Here is a 22682-nt window from a genome sequence, read left to right as displayed (position 1 = left end):
ACGCCACGGACTCGGTCGCAATGCTAGAAGGTTCAGGTTAGCAAAGAGCAATATAAAATGAGCGTAACGGGACACAACGAAACGGGAAAATATGCGTAACGGGACACTTTTTCGTGCGTGCAGCCGGCGTTCATCGATTTATTAGACGTTGTCACGTCAAAAACTAAAATAAACTCGATAGGGCGTGTGAGACGGAGTCTTCGAGAGAGTGCGTGAGATGAATATGCTAGCTGACAATAAAAAAAACAAAGGAAATAATTATTGCGATGATTCATGAATTCGTTGGTGATTCATGCACTTAAGGCCTTAAATGTCTTACTGACAAGACATTTTCAGAAGAAGGGCTAACAGGAAACGCCACCAAGGACCGAAGATAAATGAAAATTCAGTTTTGGGTTAAGAGTTATTTGTGAGCAAAGGGGCTGACTGGTCATTCACATTAAAAGTTAACATATCATCGGACAATGAAATTAACAAGACACATATTCTTTGTACCATTATTGGTTTATTGTAATTTTTATATACAGTGTAAACTCTATATATCAACACTTAAGGGACTGCACATTTTATGGCGTTATTGAGAGTTGTCGTTAAATAGAGAGAAGAAAAATCAATATTATTGTACTATTATAATGTGTATTTACTAATAAAGTATAAAATTTACAAACAATAAAATTGAAACAATTAACAACGCTTATTGCGTATAGTCTGTTCTCTTAGTCTGACTTTTTTTACTGCTCCAGTATTTTAATTGTATTTTCTTATGTATTTTATTCATATCTTGGAATTCTGTGGGATCCACATGGTTATACAAAAAGTATTTTTCTAATAATTTCGCTGCATCGAGTGCTTGTTTAATGCTTGGTGGAGGCTTTAGATCATCCGTCTCATCTTCTTCATCCCTTTTTTGTTGTTCCTCAGTTTTTCTCACCGAATCCAGAATTTCTTCATCTGTAAGGGAAGCTGTTGTAGCCAGGCTTTCGTCTACTTCTATGTAGGTTTGTAAATTTTCTGTGAAATTTTGTGGCACGTTGAACTCCGTTAATGGAAGGTCATCGTCACTTTCAAACTCTGGTCCCGTTTCTACTTCATAAGTTTGTCGTTAAATTGAGTGGCGTTAAATGGAATTTACACTGTACTTGTTAATCATAATATTAAGATGTAACAGGAAAAATTAAAAAAAAAAAACTTAACAGATAATTATTTCTTTTCATTAAAGATAGAGTAACTTATTACAAATATTGTTACTTCTTGGCAAGCTTATTTAAAATAGATTTAAATAAAGCATACTTTATGGAGGCCCCATTAATTAACTTTAACTTATCTTTGCTTATTACATTTGGTTTAGTTGCTAGAATATTTACTCATTTTCATTTAATGACCAGATAATAACATATTTGGATGATGTTATTCCTATGATATTTATCAAATAATAGAAGGTATTTTAATCAGCCGAAAGTAATTTTTCACATGCCAAAATAAAGAATGAGATGAAAGCTTTCCTGAAACGGCGCTGTCACTTAATGGTTGCTGGTAATATAAACACTCCTCGCACTCCAGACAAGCATACATGTTTTTACATAGTGAACCGCGTGGCCGGTATCAGGCAACCGCTACAGAACCAAATTAACAAGAAAAATAACATCCTTGGTATTACAAACGATACCAGATGTTCCTTAATGAAAATACATATTTAACTTAACCACTTGCGGCATTAAAAACATATGTATAACATTTTAATTCCAATAATTATTACGACGAACAATTTTGTGCAGTAACATCGTGGTTTGTACCTGACCTTCGGCAGTGCATGAAGGACATAGTAGCATAGAAATACACTAACTATAGAGTAATGCTGTAGTTAACGTAAATAATTTTTTTCTAAACTAACATAACACAGCTTAATTATCTTGATGATTTCTTAAAAGTATCAAATTTTTAAAAGTTCACTGTTGTAGTTGGAAAATGGTGTTTGGGAACAGGCGATGGAGTGAGGTTTTGGCGGCCATTTTGTTTGTGACATCATCGCTAATCTGTTCATCCTTCCACCGTCTTGGATGATTTCATCGTTAATCCATTCGCCATCTTGAATTTGACCTTTGACCCAGGCGTCCATCTTGAATTCCTCCACTTTGTTTTTCTAGAACCTTCTGACATCTTGTGACGTCACTATTGCACTTTTTGCTATGGCCGCCATATTTGATTGTAATTTGACTTATTGAAATTCGATTTATTCAAATTCAACTTCGACCTCAACTATCTTGACATCATTCAGTTGAAGATAAATAGTAGGTACATTTAATCAAATTATGCCGGGGCTTTAATAGTTATAGTAATTACTATCAAATCACGTTCTGGTGGTGCAATGATCTGTGTTGAGAACAAATTTTAATGTAAATTATGGCGTGAAAACACCAACAAAATATATTCGTTTGATTTAATCTTTTACATGCGTGCACCCATAATTTTCAGGCAGGGGAAAACTGTGTATACCTACATTATAGTCTTCAAAATGAAATTAATTGGAAATCGCTAACAAGATTGATGAACTTGAACTCGATCGATAATACAGTTTTAGCACAAATATGCTTATACACTGCACCTTTTAATAACAAAAATATTTTTAGACTAGTGGTGTACCCGATGGGAAAGTATTTAATCCTCATTTTTTGTTGAACTACCAAAAGCACTGATACAAATTCTTTATTTATAAACAGTTGCATTGACACCAATTACAATATTTACCTATAACTTCAAAAATGACACATTTTCATCCCCTATTTAACTCATTTCGGGGATGTATTTTGAAAAATTCCTTCTTAGTTCTCACCTACGGTATACAATAAATTATTTTTCAAAATTTAATGCTTCAGGACCCACAGGTTAAAGCTGTGCGATGCTTGTCCGTCAGTGTTACAGTTTTATTAAGAAAAATACTTAACCATTACAGGTGTACTGTGGCCATTTGAAATTTATAAACTCCTTTGTACTGTCTCCAGATAAAATTTCACTGCTTTTGATTTCTTATTTAAAATACATAAATATCGATTTTGTTATTTTTTTAATTTTTATGATGCGTTAATCAGTCGGAAGGGCTATCGAAAAGCAGCCCTTTCCCTTCCTGTTCTTCCACTTGGAGCCGCCACTATTTAGTTTATGCATATTTTAATTGCCATATCCTCCATAGTGGCCTGAAATCCGTGCATTGGTCACCACCTAATACCGATTCATGAATCAACAACACAACTTATTAATGGAAAAAGTTCGCTTCATATTTTAAATTTAAACTTGTTTCAATTTTGGCGCGACGACGCGCCGTACCGCAGATTGCCAGAGGCTGACGACCCGACGCTTGCAACATAGTCGTGTTTCTGACGCCATCGCCTCTCGGCGCGTGCACGATTAAAAATTATTTGAAATTTTTATGGTTTTTTATATCAAAATACGTTTAAAAATATTTTCAATATAATTTTATAGAATTTCCGTCATTGAGGATAGATGCGAGGGCTTTCTTCAAAACTTGTGTAGGGAAGTAGGAAATTCTGAATGTAAATTTGGCTGCTACTTTCTAGGCTGTTTTCCCAGACCACACATTCTCAGCTAAAGTATGTCACTTGACCGTCAAAACTTTACTGCTAATAAGAAAACTTTTTCGTTGGCTGAACCTCTTAGTATATTTATTCTAAGACAATTTGAACAGGTGGCATGGTGGTATGATTTCCAGAAATATTTTTCCCCAAGAATTCGTACAACTTGTTACCACTTTGAAATGAACTCTCTGTAGATACATATTTCTTTCTTTTGTTTTAACGTGTTTATGGAAATCGATGCTGTTAGGATGTGCCACATCAAATCAGTTACAAGTGTCCCTGAAGTTTCCGTACATCTCTCCACTCTAGGCTGTACGTTATGTTGCATCTCTATGGTGTTGCCTCTGTGCGTTCTAGTTTCTCGTCTTGTGGGCGAACAACGAGCCAGCTCTTCTGAAACGAGGTCTCATCTCGGCAACTCGCGTCTCCTCGTTTCCTTTTGTACCTCGTTGCCTGACATCTCTCTCTCTCTCTCTCTCTCTCTCTCTCTCTCTCTCTCTCTCTCTCTCTCTCTCTCTCTTCTGGCGGAGGTAAGTGGAGGCACGGAAGGCGATAAGAGGAGAACCAGCCAGAGGCAAGTCGTGCGAGTCCTGCCCAATCGCCACATCCAGTCCTTCGATCGCAATTCCTTCCCCTCTCTCCTCCCCCTCGTACTTGTTGAAAGGTGAGTTGCTCGCTGCCGTTGTTCTTCAGCAGGCTTGAGGGGGGAGGTACCCCCGCTAATAAATGCGCGCGGGCTCCAGAGCGCGGTCTACTCTCCACTCACGAGGGATGATGCACGAGGAAGTGGGGGGGGGGGGGGGGGGGAGAGAGCATTGCGCTCACCCTGGTCGCGCAGGCTCTGTAGATCGCTCCGCTGACTCGCCAGTTCCTTTCTTCCCCGTCGGTAACGGGGAAGTCTACGATTCACCAAACCCCCGATTAGTACCTCGAACATATCCAAAGTTTCACTGTTCGCTCGTGCAACTTCGCGGTCGAAATAAAAAAAAATCTCATATTTATACATGTATGTATATATTTTCTCGATTTTAAATCTCGCTGACCTTAACCAATCAATCTTTCAAATTAGTATTGGCCTTATAGACGTGCGAAAACCTACATAAAAAAGTAAACGAGATTTTCATAGATTTTTTAATAATGTAACACACGAAACCAACTTTTACAGGAGAAAAAAAAAATCCGAAAATGCACGAACGTGGGTTGTTCAGGCTTTTCACCCGGGGTCAGTAAATTAGTATATTTTCCGTCGGTAATGTCTGAGAGTTTGGACTGAAGAGTATTCTGGCAGAGCTGTTTAATTACGTGAAGGTAGTCGTGACTGCGGACTGGCGGGTCGCGAGGTGACCAGGATTTAGGACAGCGACGCTGGGCGAAATTCCCCTTTTCCCTTCTACCTTTCCAAACGCCTAAAAATCCTTGATTTTCAAGATAGTAAATATACTACAATTTTAACGGTTTACTTTTTATTACTTCCGTGACAAAGTTTCCACATTCTAGAAAGTCAGGGAACGGCAAGGGAAGTTGAAATTGGTTAGGGAAAGTCAGGTATTTTTAAAAGGTCTTGGAAACTTTCTAAAGATAATGAAATGATAATAAATGTCATGTTCCATTCTGCCACCACCCAGACTTTTTTATAGATGGTGTTTTTAATGCATAGTCATACATAGTATAAAATGGCGTATGTGAGGTTTTGTTTGAAAATAAAGAAAGTTGAGAGAGGTAACTAGGCTAGCTATGGGCACGGTGGAGGCTGGATTTTCTTTATTTCCTTCAAAAATTTCAAAGTATGTAAATTATTTGAAGAGTTAATCTGGAAAAGTTGAAATTTTGGCCAAAAAATGTCAGGTAAGGAAAAGTCACGGAAGTTTTAGTACAGCTGTGTGTGGACACCCTGTGTAACTACTCATGATATTGATGACTGGTTGATCGGTTCGTGGGTTGGTTGGAGTCTCGATCCATCTTCGTGGGGGATTGCCATGGCGAGCGAGCGGATTATTACTGTGGTTCGCAGTTGATTTGCGCATTATTATCCAGTCCTTCAACCTGGAATAGAAACTTCCTGGACCCGGTCGGGAATCGAATCCGTCCGACACACGGGCACTCTGTGGCCCTAAAACAGCAACAATAATCTTAATAATAATACAGGATGGGGCAAAAGGTGTGTGACTGTTTTGAAGGACTATTAAAAAAAAGCGGAGCAGCTTACAGACATGAGGTTTATTTTATTGGAATCGGTATACACCCCCCCTTTTTTTTAATCAAGTTCTGAAGATCACATTAGGTAGATTGTGGCCATCAGCAGCGACGCATTGATGAAAGCGATTTCGGAACTCTTCGATCGCTTTTCTGCATATATCGAGGGGTATATCGGCGATTTCTTCCAGAATTCGCATCTTCACTTCTTCCAAGGTGTGAGGACGATGTTTGATAACCTGTTCCGTGAGGTAACCCCACAGGAAGAAGTCACAAACGTTCTTAGGGTAGACGTGGGGTGGCCCGCGCGCTCACAGGATTTGATTTGATTTTGCCCCACCCGGTATGTGGCCAAGGACAAGCTTGGAGTCAGGGTGTCATCAGTCGCGAAAGTCTCGAGGAGGTTACGAAACTGAAGGGCTGGTAGCGACAGTCTCGAAAAAGGCCTAAAATAAACAGAAACTATGCTAGAAGTCATTAAACTTTGATATCCAGCGGATTTTTGAGATATTGCATTTTGTTTTTTTACTCCTTATCACAGTTTATAGTTGCACAGTGAATATAAATACTTGGTGGCTTTCCACTTAAATCACATGGAAATTATATCTGATAATAGCTTTCTAACTTAGTAGACATATTTTGTAATATTTTAAATTTTGGTTATTATACTTTAAAATGATCCTGGGATATAAAAAATTGTGAAATTGATTCACCGGGTATTAGTAGACAGCATGGGAGATTTTAATTGTCCGATATCTCGCGAAGAAAAGTTTGCTCTTAGGTTATACCGACGGGCTTACCGTGTGTACACTAACTTAAAAACGTTACGTTAACCATTCCTGAAGCGTTTGAATTGACGCGAACAAGAACGTATTTGCAGTTACGCTGAGAGGAAACGAATGGTATGTACTTCTGAACGCCTTTCGGCCTTACTCGAATTTTTCTATAGTCAGGAAGACATTAAATGTATACCTAATTCGAGTAGGTTACTAAAAGCTTAGTATTATAACCTTGGAGAGTTAAGCATCGTTAGAAGATTGCATGCTTTAACGTAGTTGCAAACATCTTTTACCCCACCATCGTTATAACAATGCATTTATTTAATTTTTTTTACAATTTTAATTAAAATCCACCAAATTAAACAAGAAATTTATCACTCACAAAAGTAAGCTTGTGTATGAATGCACTTTAATTAACATTCGGTATTTTGACTGTGTAAACATTAAAAAAATTGTAACAGGAGACAAATAAATAAAAATAACTTTAAAAATCTTACATAAGTTATCTTAAAGTTTAAAGTTAAAAATAGTAAATAATTTAAATACAAGAGAAAGTTTGTTTCAGAAAAAAATATATTTATATAAAATATAAAAGTTAATATTTATAGGTAAAGTACAAGTGCATAAATTAGAACAGTAGATAACACCTAAATTAAATATTTCAGAAATCTCTTCATCAGTTAAATTATTTAGCCAAAGATAGACTTTTTTTTTATTTGAAAATAAGTTGTTTCCAATGGTGCATGACCACACTTAATATTGATTAATAACGAATTGGAATTTCCGTCGTTGGACAGTTACTTCCATAAAATGTGGTAGTGATATAGTTTCCACAAATGCAGAAACTACAGTTCAACCAATGTTTAGGCGCAGAATATCAGCTGAACTAAAAAATGCTTCGGGGCACTCCTCTACTACTCTACTCGTTGGTTGTGGAATTGTCCGTGCGAACCCCCGGTCCGCCCAGTGGAGTGATGCGGTGAAGCAGCAAGTGCTCAGCTCAGCGCGGCGACAGGCTGTCCGCCTTCTGGAAAGTCAGGGAATACACTTTACATCCCGGGAACTTCATGAAAATCACCCAGTGGTAGTTATTTGCGGGGGGGGGGGGGGGGGGGATTTGATGCTCCAGTCTGACATTACCCAGACCGTGAAAGAATTTGAACCGTCTCTATTTATTCATTTCAGAAATTGGTAAAAATTGGTTTAGTATTTATTTTTTTTAAATTTGTCAGGATAATGGGAAATTTCGGTGGGTGAAAGTCAGGGAAAAGTCAGGAAATTTTCATTGCAGATCCCTATTTGTGGACATCGCAGGTAACGTAAAGTTGTATTTTGTACAGATACGCACGGGGGTATAAGGGTTTTTGGCAGTTAGCAACTCATTATTTCTTATTTACTCTACTTGAACACTTTCTGTGCAAGATATTTTTTTGATATTAGAAAATAAAAACATTTTCATAAAAATATAGTTTGCAAAATTATCTGTCAGAAATATCCCATATTTAACGGTTTGGCTGTCGATCCAAAGGGGAAAACAAACTGGATTATATAACAGGCACTATTCCAATATAAAAGTTGGTTATTTTTCTGAGATAATTTTATCTTCGATTATTGAGCTGTAAGAATCCTCAAATATTCCAAAAAGATTTAACACCAAAATAAGTTCACATGGATTTGTTTTTAAATATTTTTAAATTGTTACCTATTAGCCAGTTAGCATAGATATTTAACCTGGAAATTTTCAATCTTGAAATAATTTTTAATAATTATGGGTAGGCATACTTAAAGCTAAAATGTGATTTGGACAGCTAATTATGAAGAAAAACTATGCATCAAATATTTATATATTTAATTATTGGAAATTTTTTTTTTTAAATTTGTTCGGAGAAATTGATCCTCGTAAATATTAATTAATGAGCTGCTGGGTGCCACGCGTCCTGCATAGGTTTCTCCTATATTCCGGTAGGCTGGGAGCCACGTGGACTCCCAGTTGGTTGTAAGTCTCGCTGGAGGTTGGGACAGAACCACAGACCCTCACTACAGGATCTGGGTCCTCGGCGAATACGCTGCTATCGTGAGAATGAATTAGCTGCGTACACCCCTCCACCCCGTTTTGGGAGGGGGGAGGGGTTAGCCACGTTTTTCACTCGCGTGATCCCGGGATGGAATCCAGATCACTTTGATGAATTGCAAATGGTTTCTTCTCTGCGCCATGGTGGCTCAGAGTACTTTACGTAGGAAAAATAATGGGTTCCTACCTCCCCCTTTTTCACACTCCCCACCCACCCGAAGAAGTGTTCAAAGCCTGTAAACCCCCTTATCATGCATAAAAGCGTCAAACTACCGAGAGCTCTATGCTATATTATAGGCTACACTTTTACTATTTTTGATTTATATTTTATTTTGGCACAGATTAACCTCAAGAACGCACAAAAAAGAATACTCATATCGCTGTGTTCGTCTGTGCGTCTCTGTATTGGCTCTGCGTTGTCCAGATTATCTTTTAAGTATCGTCTTTCGGTTCGTCCTTTTGTTTCTGTATTGTTCAAGGTCGGTTGTTCTCTTTATTTGCGGTTCTTGTCGCAACTGTCTCGTTTGTCAGCAGAGTGTGTTCGTTCGTGCTGTGACATTTTATCTGATTCCTTCCACAGAATTCTCTGTGCTGTTTTTGCATTTAAAGTTTGAAATCGGCTTATTTGGCTTGTGTTCTATGTTTTTACGTATTCGTCCATCCCCCCCCCCTTTTTATTGGGGTTTATCTGTGACATTCAGTGTAGCCTGTAGTGGAGTATGTAAAAAAAAAGTTAATAAATCCTTCCTATTGGGAGGTGCCGTGTTTCGTTGAACGTATTCCACTCTAGAAATGTATTGTTGATTTCGGTACTTCATTGTCGAACTTAGATTCTAAAGAACTCATTTCTAGTTACGATCGCGCTTGGCTACAGTGCTTGGCGTCGCACGCGCTCGTTCGGCCTGTCTGCACCCCCTTCCACCCGCAACTTCTCCCTGGTATCTCGTGTCATACTATCTCGCGACATCCTGACCTTCGCAGCGCGCACCTGCCTCAGATCGAGTTACTTAAAAGAGACCGCACTGCGGCATAAAAGGACTCAGACATGTTTATCGGCGCGTTTTGTGGGAACCCGATGCTTGTTGCGTTTATCGGCGTTCTTTGAGCAGCCGCCGCGTCCTTCGACAGGACTCACGACACGTTTCTGGGCATTTCGACGGAGAAGGTCGCGCGATATCTCGGAGACATGCCCGATTGTTCTGGACGGGAACCCAAGGGCTATATAAGGAGGTGGGGCCGACCTTCTAGTCAGTCTGAGTGAGTTCGGAGTGTTCAGTCGGGAGTTCTCCCACGGCGGAGTTTCCGGGCGATAGTGCCGCGGTTGCGGCAGAGTGGTGAAGTCCTTGGACGAAGGTTCCAGGGCAGGGAGTGAGAGAGTTCAGTGGAGTCGGGAGTTTTCCGCGGCGGAGTTTCCGGGTGATAGAGTCGCGGGCGCGGCGGAGTCCCGAGTGAAGTTGCGAGCGAGGAGTCGAGCGGATCCTCGGCGAATGGGAAGTGCGTCTGCGGCGGCGGAGTCCCGCGGCGGAGACCCACGAGGGGTGCTGCGGCGAGAGTTGCGCCAGAGGTGCGGCCCAGCGAGGTGTGCGGAACGAGTGACTGGGGAATTGACATTTCTTTAAGTGTAATTAATTATTTGCCAATTTAGAAGATTAGTTGTAAGTGACAAGTAGTGGTAATAAATAAAACTGTGTGTGTGATAAAAATCTTTAATTGGGCTATCCTTTACGAACCCGCGGTAAATCGTAAAAAAATATATATATATATATAATATATACACACACACATTCTGAATACTAAGAAACACGATAAATATACTCACATGTTTAGCCAGCCAAATAATTTAAACATTTAACAATTTAAAACAAAAAATGGGTGCTTGTACTTATGTACGCGCGTTAGAAGTTATACTTATTTGGCGTTATAAAAAAACTAACTTTTATTTTGCATGCAAATGAATCATGTAAATAAAATAATAAAAGGACCGGAGTGATATCATAAATACGGTTGGTAAAGTTTAAATTCAATAAAATTAAAAAAATTTAAAATAAATATTTATTATTCAATATTAATATAAACACGTGTATGAAATTAATTAATTTAGTAAAATAAAATAGTTTAATTTTAATTATTTATTAAATACAAATTTGATAATTTATAATGCAAATAAATTATACATACAGTAACAATCTCACAAAAACGTCCACGAAAACTGCCAGGAGACAACCTTCCACAGACACTCTCTGATAGCGATAATGTAAGCTTACGAGCAATCTAATATGGTTATGCATACGGAAACATAACCTCACTTATAAAAATACACTTGAAAAGGTGTATAAACGAAATTTCTGTCACCAATATTTCAATAAATAAATGTTTTGAACGATATGGTTCAGTATTCAATATCATTCACTGAAGTCAAATATTAAAATTCACGTATAGTACAATTTTTATTTGTATGTAGCCTTGTTTTTCATTCAGGCAATTTTTTTTGCATGCTGCGCGTGCATCGTAATAACGCGCGTAAAGAAGTATAACTTCAAAACACTTTCGCTGTTGATTCCCATCCCAGAATAGCCGTGGTTCGTTTGGGGAGGAAACACGACAGTCACACCAAAGAGATCTCCGCCTCAGTTTAATTTCTTATTGCTTGGCCAATAAAGGATGCGAATCGATCAAGGTTTTCTGTTGTACATATCGTTATCGGGAGTCTCTAATTATGCGGCTATTTTTATTTCTGTTTGCGGTTTGCCCCATCATCGATCAGAAGTGTCACAGCCCACTTGAGTCAGCAATGATTTATGAGTTAGATGATTTCATCTTTGCATCTGGCAGATGCATACCAATGGTGATGCGTGACATTTGGTAAACGTTTCCTCACTTGAACAGGAGTGAGTGTAAGTACATTTAATGTTCTCCCGTTGTAATCAAGGAAATAAGTAAATAAGTATTGAAATAGGAATGGCTTGTAGTGGATTCCCTTGAAAATAGGAATGACAAACATGCTAACTTCACTAAACATTTATGGAATTGATATAATACTAACTACAAAATTATGAGTTATTCCTGAGAGGCGAAAGCATTAGTTCTGTAACACTACATTGTCTCATTGCACGAAAACTAGTGTGGATGCGACTGATACGAGAAATAAATGAAACAAATCACTGCTTGGGAATAACAAGTATTACAGCGCTCTACTCCGAAAAAGGTAAATTTTACAGAAAAATTCACGAGGCATTTTTTGTAGATAATTTCACGTCAAACAATTTTTATAATGACATCTATTGACCTCCGAGCAATAAGTCGCGAGATATTTGCGAAAAAACTTATTTTCGTGACCTTTTGACCTTTATAACATTTTTAGCCTGCACGATATCAATGTAGATTTTTCACATCTTCATTACAACGCCGTAATAAGGTGTATACAAAAATTCAGCTCACTAGGAATTTTTCTGAAGATAAACCTAAATGACTGGACTACATAGGCATCACATTATTGCTGCTGAAACGTATGCATGCGTTGGACACTGAAACTGCAAAAAGATGATAGTTTTTGTTCGTTAGGTATTAATTTTCAACAAAACATAACCAAGTATCCATGATGTCGGAAGGCACAAAGGTCGTATGCAACATGTAGAATATATAGGTACCACCTCTATTATTTTGATAAAGGGGAGAAAGCATATTTACATTTTTGTTATTGAGGTGATGACTCTGTTTCATAAAGCACTGTCCCTAGAATTTTACTTTAATTCAAAGTATAGTGTTCAACATTTTGCATCCATATCATGTCTAAAACTGATTTTCAGGGGTGAATGCCGGTGGGTTTATCACCCTGGGTAATTGACTTGACTCTTTGAGTGACGTGTGCAGATGGCGGCAAAAAATATAGCCCCGATTTAAAAGGTTGCTGCTTGTCGGTTGAAAGTAATTGTAATTCAGATCTCATCGTGTGGAATAGCGCAGTTTGCCGACATTATTGCGGGCAGTGGTGGGTACAGTTGGAGGGAGAAAGGGGATTTTTAAAACTGGTAAATAAAAAAGAGAATATTAGTATTTGTATATTAAAAATAACTTACGTTTACACTTTGTTTGGACTGTATAATTTTCATTTCTACATTCTCAACATGCGTTACTTCCTGTGTAGTTTTTAGTTTCGGGTGTTGTAACAACTCACTCTACCTTACCCAAAATTATAATTCGCCTTCACCGAAATCTCGGTAGAAAAGGGGGAATGGATATATATCCTCAATTCCTTGCGTCCGCCACATTGATATACCATTGACCAAATATTAACGGGTCCGTCTAGTCGGGGTGTGTGTGTGTTAGTGAGGCGGGATGATAAGTGCGACGCTCGCTGGTTTTTGTAGCGCGGTATCGCCTCTAATAGTCCAGGCATTTTAGGTTTTTTAAAAAAAGAAATTACGAAAAAGCTGATTTTTGGTGGAGACGTCCGCAATTTAGTTATGAAGAGAATCCTAAAAGTCCCCAGCGATCCGAGTTGAGCTAACGCCGCCATCTTGAAAAAATGGCACTAAAAACACGTTTTTTGGTAATTACTTATTAACCGTGAATATTATAGAAAAATAAGCTTTACAAAAAAGAATCTACAAACAAAAATCTACGAAAAAGTTCCCTAGAACCTTCCTCGTTTAACCCATAGTTTTGAAGCTACAGTGGAAAATACTTTTCACAATGAACCGACCCTTCCTCGATGCTTCATATTGGGGCTAAACAAGTTGATTATGTTTTGTTTTACACCATACCTAGATAATTGAGTTTTATCGCTTCCTATCTCTCTTCAATTTCAAGACTTCAATGTAGCAAATTCTGTCACCAAATCTTGCTATCAAGATTTGATGCTCTTTAATTCATTGCTCAGTGCGTACCTTCCAGAAATTTATGTTTGCTCTTTATTTCTCATTTCCTCACCACCCCTGAGGTAGAGAATTTGGCGCGCTTTTTTTAGTGGTGTCCCCAAAAGGCCTATTCCACTTTTTAACACTGTAGGAGCATACCTCACTCTCCTTATTTCCTTTTGAGTTTGTATGATATCTTAGCTACCATCTTCATCAGAGCTTGTGCCATTTGTGACGTCCATGTCATCAAATTCATTGTCAACTTTTATTGATGGTGTGTTTGTACATGACATTCCATGGCACAAACTGCAAATATGTGAACATTTCATTCCTGCTTTTCTGCATCCACACCAACGTTCGCAACCTTTGCTACAGCGGTAAGAAATTAAGTTTAGCAGTTTATCAGGAGCAGGAGGTTCTAATGTGGTTGTCGGCTCAAGTTCTCTCTGTTTTACGTAGTGCCAACCCCATGAGGTAGGAGGAAGTTAGTGGCCAAGCCAAATTTTCACTTGATGGTATACTTAAGAGAATGCTGAAGAGAAGCAGCAGTTGTAGGGGCAATATTCGAAAGCATTACCTCTTTATTGCTATGCGCAACAGCATTCTTGAAGTTTTTATATCTGTAACTATCTAATGATGTTTCAGACTTAGGCGCTTTATACAGAGCAAGTGTCAAATTTGACCCTACTTGGCCAATTGATTCTTTCGTCGCATTTGCATCTATGAATGTTGATACAAACTCCTTAATGTTTGCATGCTTCATTAGTAATTTGAATGCAGTCATCTTGCCTTTGCGAAAAAATGCCGATGTTGTATCGCAACCAAAAAATGCATGTAGCAATAGAATAGTTTCTCTTGAAATAGTAGGACATGTTTGCAAAGATTCAGGTGTATATAAGACAGATTCATCCTTTCCTTTGCTAGGCTTTACAAATGTAAGACGTTCACCTGGTACTGAATAATGTAACATTAAGACTAAAAGATCTATATCTTCTCCCACAATGAAAACTTGAACTTCCTTTTCTTCACAAAGATCCACTGCTGTTTTAACGATCATTTAATCCGCATAGTCAAGAGCCTGTTTAACAGTAATCTCAGTATTCTGGAATGCTTTGGACAGCATGGCTATAAGGCGCTGTATGTTTTTACTGTTTGTAAGAAATGCATCTCGACACACTGTGACATCCATTGTTTCTTCAAATACAATTTATGCACATTTTGGGGTTGTATATCGCCTGTTACGTTCAACTTGTTTTGTACAATCATCATTCACACTAAAACCATCAAATACAATCACGACTTCAAGTCCATAATGTTTCTTCACATAAGTTAAATTAAGCTCCAACAATTTCATTGAACTTACTTTGGCCAGAAAACACGATGAAGAAGGAAACCTCCATCTACGACATACCATATATTTTGATCATCCAATGGAATTGTCATGCTCTTGGGTATCATCAATTTATAAAGAGCAGATTTATTAGTTTTACGCATTCCTTCCCCATCGAACAAAGATAAGGGTCGTGGAGACAGTTCATATCTGAATTATTTTTCATTTACTATGAACAAAAATGCTGGAAAAGAAGGGTTGTGTTTACTGGCACAGTATCATCTCTAATTTTTACAGAACTGTTAGTACCTACATGCTAAAGAGCGGACTCTGTTTATTCTCTTGAGTTTTGCTTCAGCAAAATTGGTACCGATAATTCCTTTTTTAGCATTTGTGCCCACCGTAAAAGCATCATAACAGTTCACAGAACCATTAACTACCAGTCCTGTTGCAATGGACATGATTTTATCTGTTTGTGGAAATGTTGGATGAACCTCAAACCAGCGCAGAACTTTGCCAATGTCTGCATCATCTCTTGAAATGTGCGAACTTCTAAGTTGTACATGTTGTTCACCTGTTGATGCATACACAGAAGCATAACCCTCCGTGGCTGAGCACATTTCAAAAGTTGCTGGCATTCCTAGTATCCACTTATCTAGTACACTTTCTTTCGTACTACGAACTCGAGTAAGGCCACCTCTGCTTTTCATCATCCTCATAAGTGTTTGTTCTATTGTTAAATCTGTCCACAAACCAGACCAATATTTGTCAGATCTTCTGACAGTGAAAAATCTTCCTTGTGTAAAATCTTCGTACTCTTTTGTGGGCAACCTGTGCACAAGTCCGTACATGTCTTGAAGGTACAAATGACAGCTTTTCGCATATTCGTTATGTCCGGCTGCATGGAAAAAAGGGATCATTGAATGAACTGTTTTAAGGTGCAGTTCCCAGTCGCCTGAACATTCAGCTTTGATGAACTGCTTTACTAAGTTCACTAAGTGAAAGTACTGTATCCATAGTGAAGATGTAGGCCCTTTGTTTCTGATTATTAACAGAGTCATCACCCTGTGACCGAGACATAACAAAGGTAGCCTACGATTCACATGTCCTTTTCAACACGCCCTAATATTTACCTTCGTGTAACATTAGCTACACACACGAGCAGTCCCGAACTCTGCCCGAACACTACCGAAGAATTATTTTTTTTTTCTTGTTTCAATTCAGTACATCGATGATCCTGGTGGCGAAAATTGCAACACAACTGCATGGATCTCGTGTTACAGAAGAAGCAGGTGTACAGAAGAAGTAGGTGGAAGAAACTGCAAAATAGGCTTAAAAAACCGAAAAGTTAAAAATATGTAACTATGACATTAAAAAGCGTTTTTATTTTGTATGCAACATCAGGAAAAGAAACATTTGTTTAATAAGTCACGCGAATAAGACGTATTTACTGTGGCACGAAGAAGTGGAAATTTTATGTAAAATATGTTTTCCATTGTAGCGCCTAAAGTAGCCTATGCGTTTAATCAAAAATAGTCAAGGGAGCAATTATGTAGATATGTTTGTGTTCATTATGTTTGGTTAAACTCTTTATTCTCTATAAACAATAGTAAACGAGTTATTTACTAAAAACCCGTTTTGCGCGCCATTTTTTCAAAATGGCGGCGTTAGCTCAACTCGGATCCATGGGGACTTTAGAATACCACTGCAAACTTATCTACCAAAAATAAGCTTTTTCGTAATTTCTTTTTTATTCCTGCGTATTTTTTGCTAAAATGCCTGAACTATAAGCGCTAGGCTGTGAACTGGCGCGCAGTCTTCTTGTCGTCCATAGGACAACTCCTGAAATTATATGGCCCAGAAATTATGGTAACGGTGCAATGCAAGTTACCTTAAGTGCTTTCTCAGAAATCTGTACCGGATGTTTTTCGCCAAAAAAATTATTCTGAACATACGCCTTTTAGCCATTTCAATTTTTCTAAAAATATAGTGTAAAATCTTAATCTGAAACCAAAAGTACTTTTCGGCCCTCTGCGAACTCTTAAATGCTATTCGTAAACAGACCCCACTCGGATATCTTGAGTAGATTTGAAATCGCGTAGTTTTTCCTGAAGCTCTGCGCACGTTACATGGCGTCCTTAATTAATTATTAGCAAAAATGTAGCTTGGCTTTTTTATTCTTGTTTCGTAGTGCCCTTTTAAAGCACAAAAACTGCTTGTCTGTAGGTTGCGGGCCTGGGGTCCGCCCTAGCGATGATGGCATCCCAGTTGCAGTCGGTAATGGCTGCAACTAGCACTAGTTCTGAGCCGTGCCAGAGGATTGCTCTCGCTAGCAGTGGTGCCGTCTCGCACTCCCTTGTAGGTAGGGACATGATTCTAAATAACACCGCAAAGCATATCGAAACGCACCAAAATTAATGAAATTAATCAGCATTTTTTAATTAAAACCTTTCTCAAATCACCTAAACATAATATTTTAATATATTAATTCATGATTTCCTTGATGTTTGCACCACATGCGTGCAATAAATATATGTAAAAAAAACTTTTTTTTCTATCTCACAGTTTTTATCAGTAAGTAACTTTTTTTCCTTTATTTAAAACGTTGGTGTATATTTCCTGCACACAAAAACGTATTAAATCTTTATTTTTCCGAGTAGTTCTGTCTTAAGACAGGCTTATCAAAAGTTATTATATTGTAAGAGTGCGTCATTTATCAGCCAAAATAACAGTGTTTGGGTAAAATAAGTATCTGTAAAACATTTAAGTGTCATATTTGTTCAATAATGTGCTAACTTCACGAATAAGCAGAATTCATAAAAATAAATAAAAAACAATAGCATCACAGTGTTCACTACAAACGGGTGGCACTGTCTCGGGGCCTTGCTTCCGTCCTCGACTCCCGCTCGATATAACCAAACCAAACAAAAAAACTCGACGGATATAAAAAAAATTATATACTCTATGCTGAACCTGTCCTTTGAAGTCAGTTCATGTTTTGTTTTGTAATGATGCATTATTTTTAATCCCCGTTACAAACAGAGAGGTATTATATTAGTTTAACTTGTGAATCTGTATATCTGTGTATTTGTCGGTGGCAACGTAGCTCCCAATCGAACAAACCGATTTTGATTTAGTTTTTTTTTAATTGAAAGAAGACTCGATCGAGAGTGTTCTTAGCTATGATTCAAGAAAATCTGTTCAGCCGTTTGAAGTTCATCAGCTCTTTTCTAGTTGATGAAGGGGTGTGAGCAACTTCCACAGGTCTGATCGATTCGAAATTCGGTATCTTGTTAATTCAATTCTATTGCAAGAACATGGTAACCTTTACCAGATGCATTACGGTATCAATGGTGTAGTACGGTACAGACTACAAAAACAAAACAATATTAAAATAAGTTGATAGTTTTTAATGCATTTTAATGACTAATAGTAGCTTCAAGTAAGAATTGCAAGGTCGGGGGTATTTTAAATTTTAAATTTAATTTTTTTACATCTTTTAGTGCTACATGAATTGTGGAATATATATTTTTTGTTTTAACTTCAATAACACAGTTTTTATACTGCCTTTTCAAAACGTTGGGAATCCGTTAAAAGAAAACTTTCATATTTTTAAAATTTTTGGAGTCTGCATTTAACTGGAAGGTTTTGTATTATCGCCTAAAACCCTCCGGAGTGGGATCCGCCATTGCAGCGACCAACACACTCGTGTGTTCGTTAGCTCCTCGTGCTTCCATCCTTGCACACTCGTCTGCCGAGTGCAGTCGGTGCAGTCGGTGCAGTCGGTGCAGTCGGTGCACTGGGACTCGCATTGCTGGAGGACTCGGACCGACGTGATTTAGGGTTGTTTATTGGTTCCCGAGGTCATTGCGAGATACTGCACCGTGGACCGTGGCCGATTTCCTTCCCCCATTTTTTATACTTTGTGTTCTTTGTCCGTGTTCTTCCGTAATGACCTCTCAGTCTGTTGTACCACGTAATTGAATTGATAATCGGGCCAAAATGAAGTTGGCGATGTAACGACATCTATGGCCGTCTAGAAGGTGGAGCTTGTAGTGGAAATGGGAGGGGGGTGGTTTCCCGGGGGTTTACCCAGACGTGATGAAAAATACATGAATATCATTAATTGAATTCGCAACAAACGTTGCGAGTTAAGCAGTACGCACAGACCAGGTTTGCAGTTATAGCCACATTAATGTTGACAGCCTTTGGAATTTTTTTTTTAATTGTGGTGTTCGAAAAGTTGTACTCGTATATTTAACAAAAAAGAGTATTTTTTTTGCCCCCGGATCCTTGGATCTTCTCTACCCTGCGAAGTTATACGTTTGTGACCCCAAAATTGAATTACTTATTTGCCACTAGAACTGTCGAGAAAAAAAATCAAGGCGGGCGCAGTACACACACTTTATTATTTATAAAATCGTATAGCACAATTTTTAAATTCCCAGTTTCAAATCAATTAAAATAGGCGCTGCATCAAAAAAAAATCTTTACTTAATAAAGGCTGGTTTAAGATTGAGTTAACAGTGGAGGATTAGTCCTGCCCTGTGTGTAAGCGAGTGCGATGGTTTATGATTGTCGCAAACGTCATATTTTTAGGGCAGGACTAATTCTTACCGATACTTCTGCAAGTTCACGGTCGTAACATAACCTCGAGTTGAAAGTCTGTTGAAGTGCCATTTGTAAACAAACCCACATGTCCATTGTTTACGTGTAAGTCGCGGAACTTAAGCCAGGCCGTGCGCAGGAGACAACGAGTCGGTCTGTGTCGTGTTGCAATCAGTGTTGTTGCGGACTGCTCCCCGCGATGCAGCGAGAGATGCGGCGCGCCGGCGCTGTCTCGCGGCGAGCCTTGGAAGCTCTCTCCCGCCTCCACTGCCTCCCCTCTTCTTCCTCCTCTCACCCCTTCCAGCCTTCTCGTCCTCCCCTCCAGCCCTGTCCGCCCCGCCTGAACAACCACTCTCCGTGCCCCCTTCTCACCCCCTCCTCCAGTGGCACAGCTGTTGCTCCGCGCGGCGGGAAGCGGGCCGCAGTCGGCTCGCGGGAGCTGCAGTGTTGCTAGCGGCTGGATGCGCGCGCAGCCATGCCCGCCGAGTCGTTCTTCCGGTCGATCCGCCGGCGGTCGCTGCGCGTCAAGCGGTCCAAGTCGCTGGTCCTCGACGAGAAGAGGAAGTCGGGTGAGTCGTGCAGTGATCCAGGTGTTCACAAACTGAAGGTTTCTGATCACGAGAAGCATTTCAGAGCCATCGCAGTTTCGTCTTCAACGTCTAAGTTCTGAACCGCGAAAAAAAAACCCTGTTTTCACGGATTCTACACGTAGTATTGAAAATGGTTATGGGAATAATCCACCACTTCTAACTCCCTTAGAGGCGCGTCACCGCCGCGAAGAGACGCGCGAGACAGCGTCGCCCTTAGCGCCCCCGGGCTCACACACCGTGTTGATTTTCTTTTGTTGTTTTTATTATTACTTTTTTATTTAAGGGTTGTTTCTTAATTTTAACAGCTTACTTCCCTTTCATTTGTTTTTCCACGTGTATTTCTAACATATATTACACTAATTGAATATCTGTTAAAATATTTTTAGCAGAACAGCAAATGAAATGGAGGTATCGAATTGAATTATTAGAAATGGCCCTTGAAAAGTAATGACTAAAAGACGTAAAAATCAACATGCCTTAAAACTAGGAAAAACGCTGGTTTCGAATTATGGTATCGTCATCAACTAACATAAATCTTTGTAATTTGGCAAGTACTGAGTTGTTTAATTTTAATACTAACTCGTAAGTAATAATTTTGGAGTGTTAACAAAGCCTTCAATAACTTGTTAGGTCTGCACCAAAAATACTCATCTTCCTTTCACATGTCTTTTTATCGTGTTTACAACGGCAAACAGCTCGAAATCCTGAAGTTTCCACGAATATCCAGTTCTATGAACTACTAAGAACCCTTCGAATAACTGTCATTAATTAATTTAAAAAATACCCTGAAACGTAAACATTTTTCATTGACACTTGTGAGGAAGGAGTTCAAGGAAACTGCACTGCATATGCATATTTTTCCTCTGTTATTATTGACGACTAATTGTTAATTTAAATATTATATATCAAGGAAGTAAACATTCAAGGTCTAATTCTAGTGTACAAACGGTGTATTACAAATAACTATGCCATAAAAAAGTTTGTTCTCGAGTTCGTGTAGTTTGTGTTTATAATATGTCTCATGTAACTTGTCTGAAATTTGACTGTTCTAGAAGTAGTACCAATAGTGCCCATCTTTCAAATGTCACTTGCACGATGTTTGTTTACGAACAGCCACGTGAAGTTGTTTACAAATACTGTTGAGTTGAACATCGGAAGGCAACGTAGACCATTGTACCAAGGTTTAGAGAACTGTCTTATTTGAAATCACGTTTCACGACACAGACTGTACACGCCTACTTTTCCTGTTGGCAATCTAACACAGAGAGTGCGCTGAGGATGGATATTGGTCGTCGCTGAAAATTCCGCGGATAGCTGGCCCAGCAAACTCATACTCCAGTAGGTTTACATGTTCCCATAACTAAGTGCAAGTTACAACAAAAACTTAGTGTTATGCCTTGAAAAGCACCAGCAGATCATGATGTATTATATTCTAAAGATACCTACCTACGAAAATACTAATATAAACATATATGCACCACGTGTCTATTCTTTTGTAGATAAGAATGTATATTTGTGGAAACAAACTAAGGGCCCAAAAGCAAATAATTTTGTCGGAACACCTTTCCCATGCATAGTGTACAGTATTTCAACCCCCACAGTTAAAAAAAAAAAAATTGAAGATCTAAACATTACAATGCCCACATGTTCCTCGCGTTAGCATAACTTCTCGGGTTTTTAGTAAATTCTATCTGCAAAATACTCGTAATTTTCGTCGTACTCTCTGGGTAAACTCAAGCATAGAAAAAAATGTGAGCGATTCTTTTAGTACTTGTCAGATATTGTAACATGTAACCTAGGTACTGAGCCAATTAATTTGTTCCGTGTTGCAAATACACTTATAATACTAAACCCACGACAAGTAATTTAACTTAAAATTCTTTATAAAATAATGCAGAGCGTGATAAATGTATCCAAATTGTTTTTTTTTTTTTTTTCAATTATATTTTTGCACGCGAATAACACATAGTTTCCGCACCCGCCGCTATAATTCGTTGCCGGAGCAGCTACGTCGACTATCGAATCATACGATTTGCAGAGCGAAATGTTAAAACTCTATGATGAAACGGCTCGAAAATGTGAAAAAGACTTGAAAAAAATACTAAATCCTTATTTTAGATTTAATTTTCGAAAAGAAATTTGATTAAAATACTGCCCGTCGTATTAAAAATTCACTGAACAGTTTATTTGGCTTTGTGAACTACTTTGGTTCGCGCCATTCGCCACGGATGGCAGCACCTTTCCATTCACGAAGTTACTCCCACCGAATGCCGTATAACGAGAGCTAAGATTTTACACAATAAAAATCTGTGAACTTTACCGGGTACCGGGCCGCAGGGATTGGGCCCCATTTCGCCGTCATCGTCCCCTTCACAACGGTCGTGACATCAACACGCAACAATCCTTTATTGACTTGATGTAAGTTTTTGGACATACGCCATTGCTAAGAACTTTTTCTGTTGAAGAAAAACTAATAAATAAAATAAATAAATAAAAATAAAAATAAAAATACTCAAAAAAAGATACAAAAAACACACAAAATTAAGCAAACAATTGCTGTTGTCAACAAGGATATGAACACCACAAAATATTCCGAAACAGGAATATGGTCAGCAAACAAAGAAAAAACAAAGAAAAATGTACTAAGAGAACGAAAAAATCCCCA

At 38.4% G+C, this 22682-nt stretch overlaps 1 protein-coding gene across 4 annotated transcripts in view; it reads left to right on the top strand.

Moving 5' to 3' along the window:
* LOC134535557 (centaurin-gamma-1A) overlaps positions 1–22682 on the top strand; it is a 487893-nt gene that overhangs the window by 243265 nt on the left and 221946 nt on the right. For 2 of the 4 annotated variants that reach the window (XM_063374737.1, XM_063374735.1), the window contains exon 1: positions 19657–19996. The exons of the other annotated variants lie outside the window; for them this stretch is intronic. In XM_063374737.1, coding sequence (XP_063230807.1) covers positions 19903–19996 — 94 coding nt within the window. In that variant the 5' untranslated portion in view covers positions 19657–19902. Of the gene's footprint in view, positions 1–19656; positions 19997–22682 lie in introns of those variants that run through there. 4 annotated transcript variants of the gene reach the window in all.

This window comes from Bacillus rossius, chromosome 8, assembly GCF_032445375.1.
Source record: "Bacillus rossius redtenbacheri isolate Brsri chromosome 8, Brsri_v3, whole genome shotgun sequence".
NCBI lineage: Eukaryota > Metazoa > Arthropoda > Insecta > Phasmatodea > Bacillidae > Bacillus > Bacillus rossius.
The sequence above is the reverse complement of the archived record's forward strand: the minus strand, read 5'-3'. Positions and strand labels throughout refer to the sequence as shown.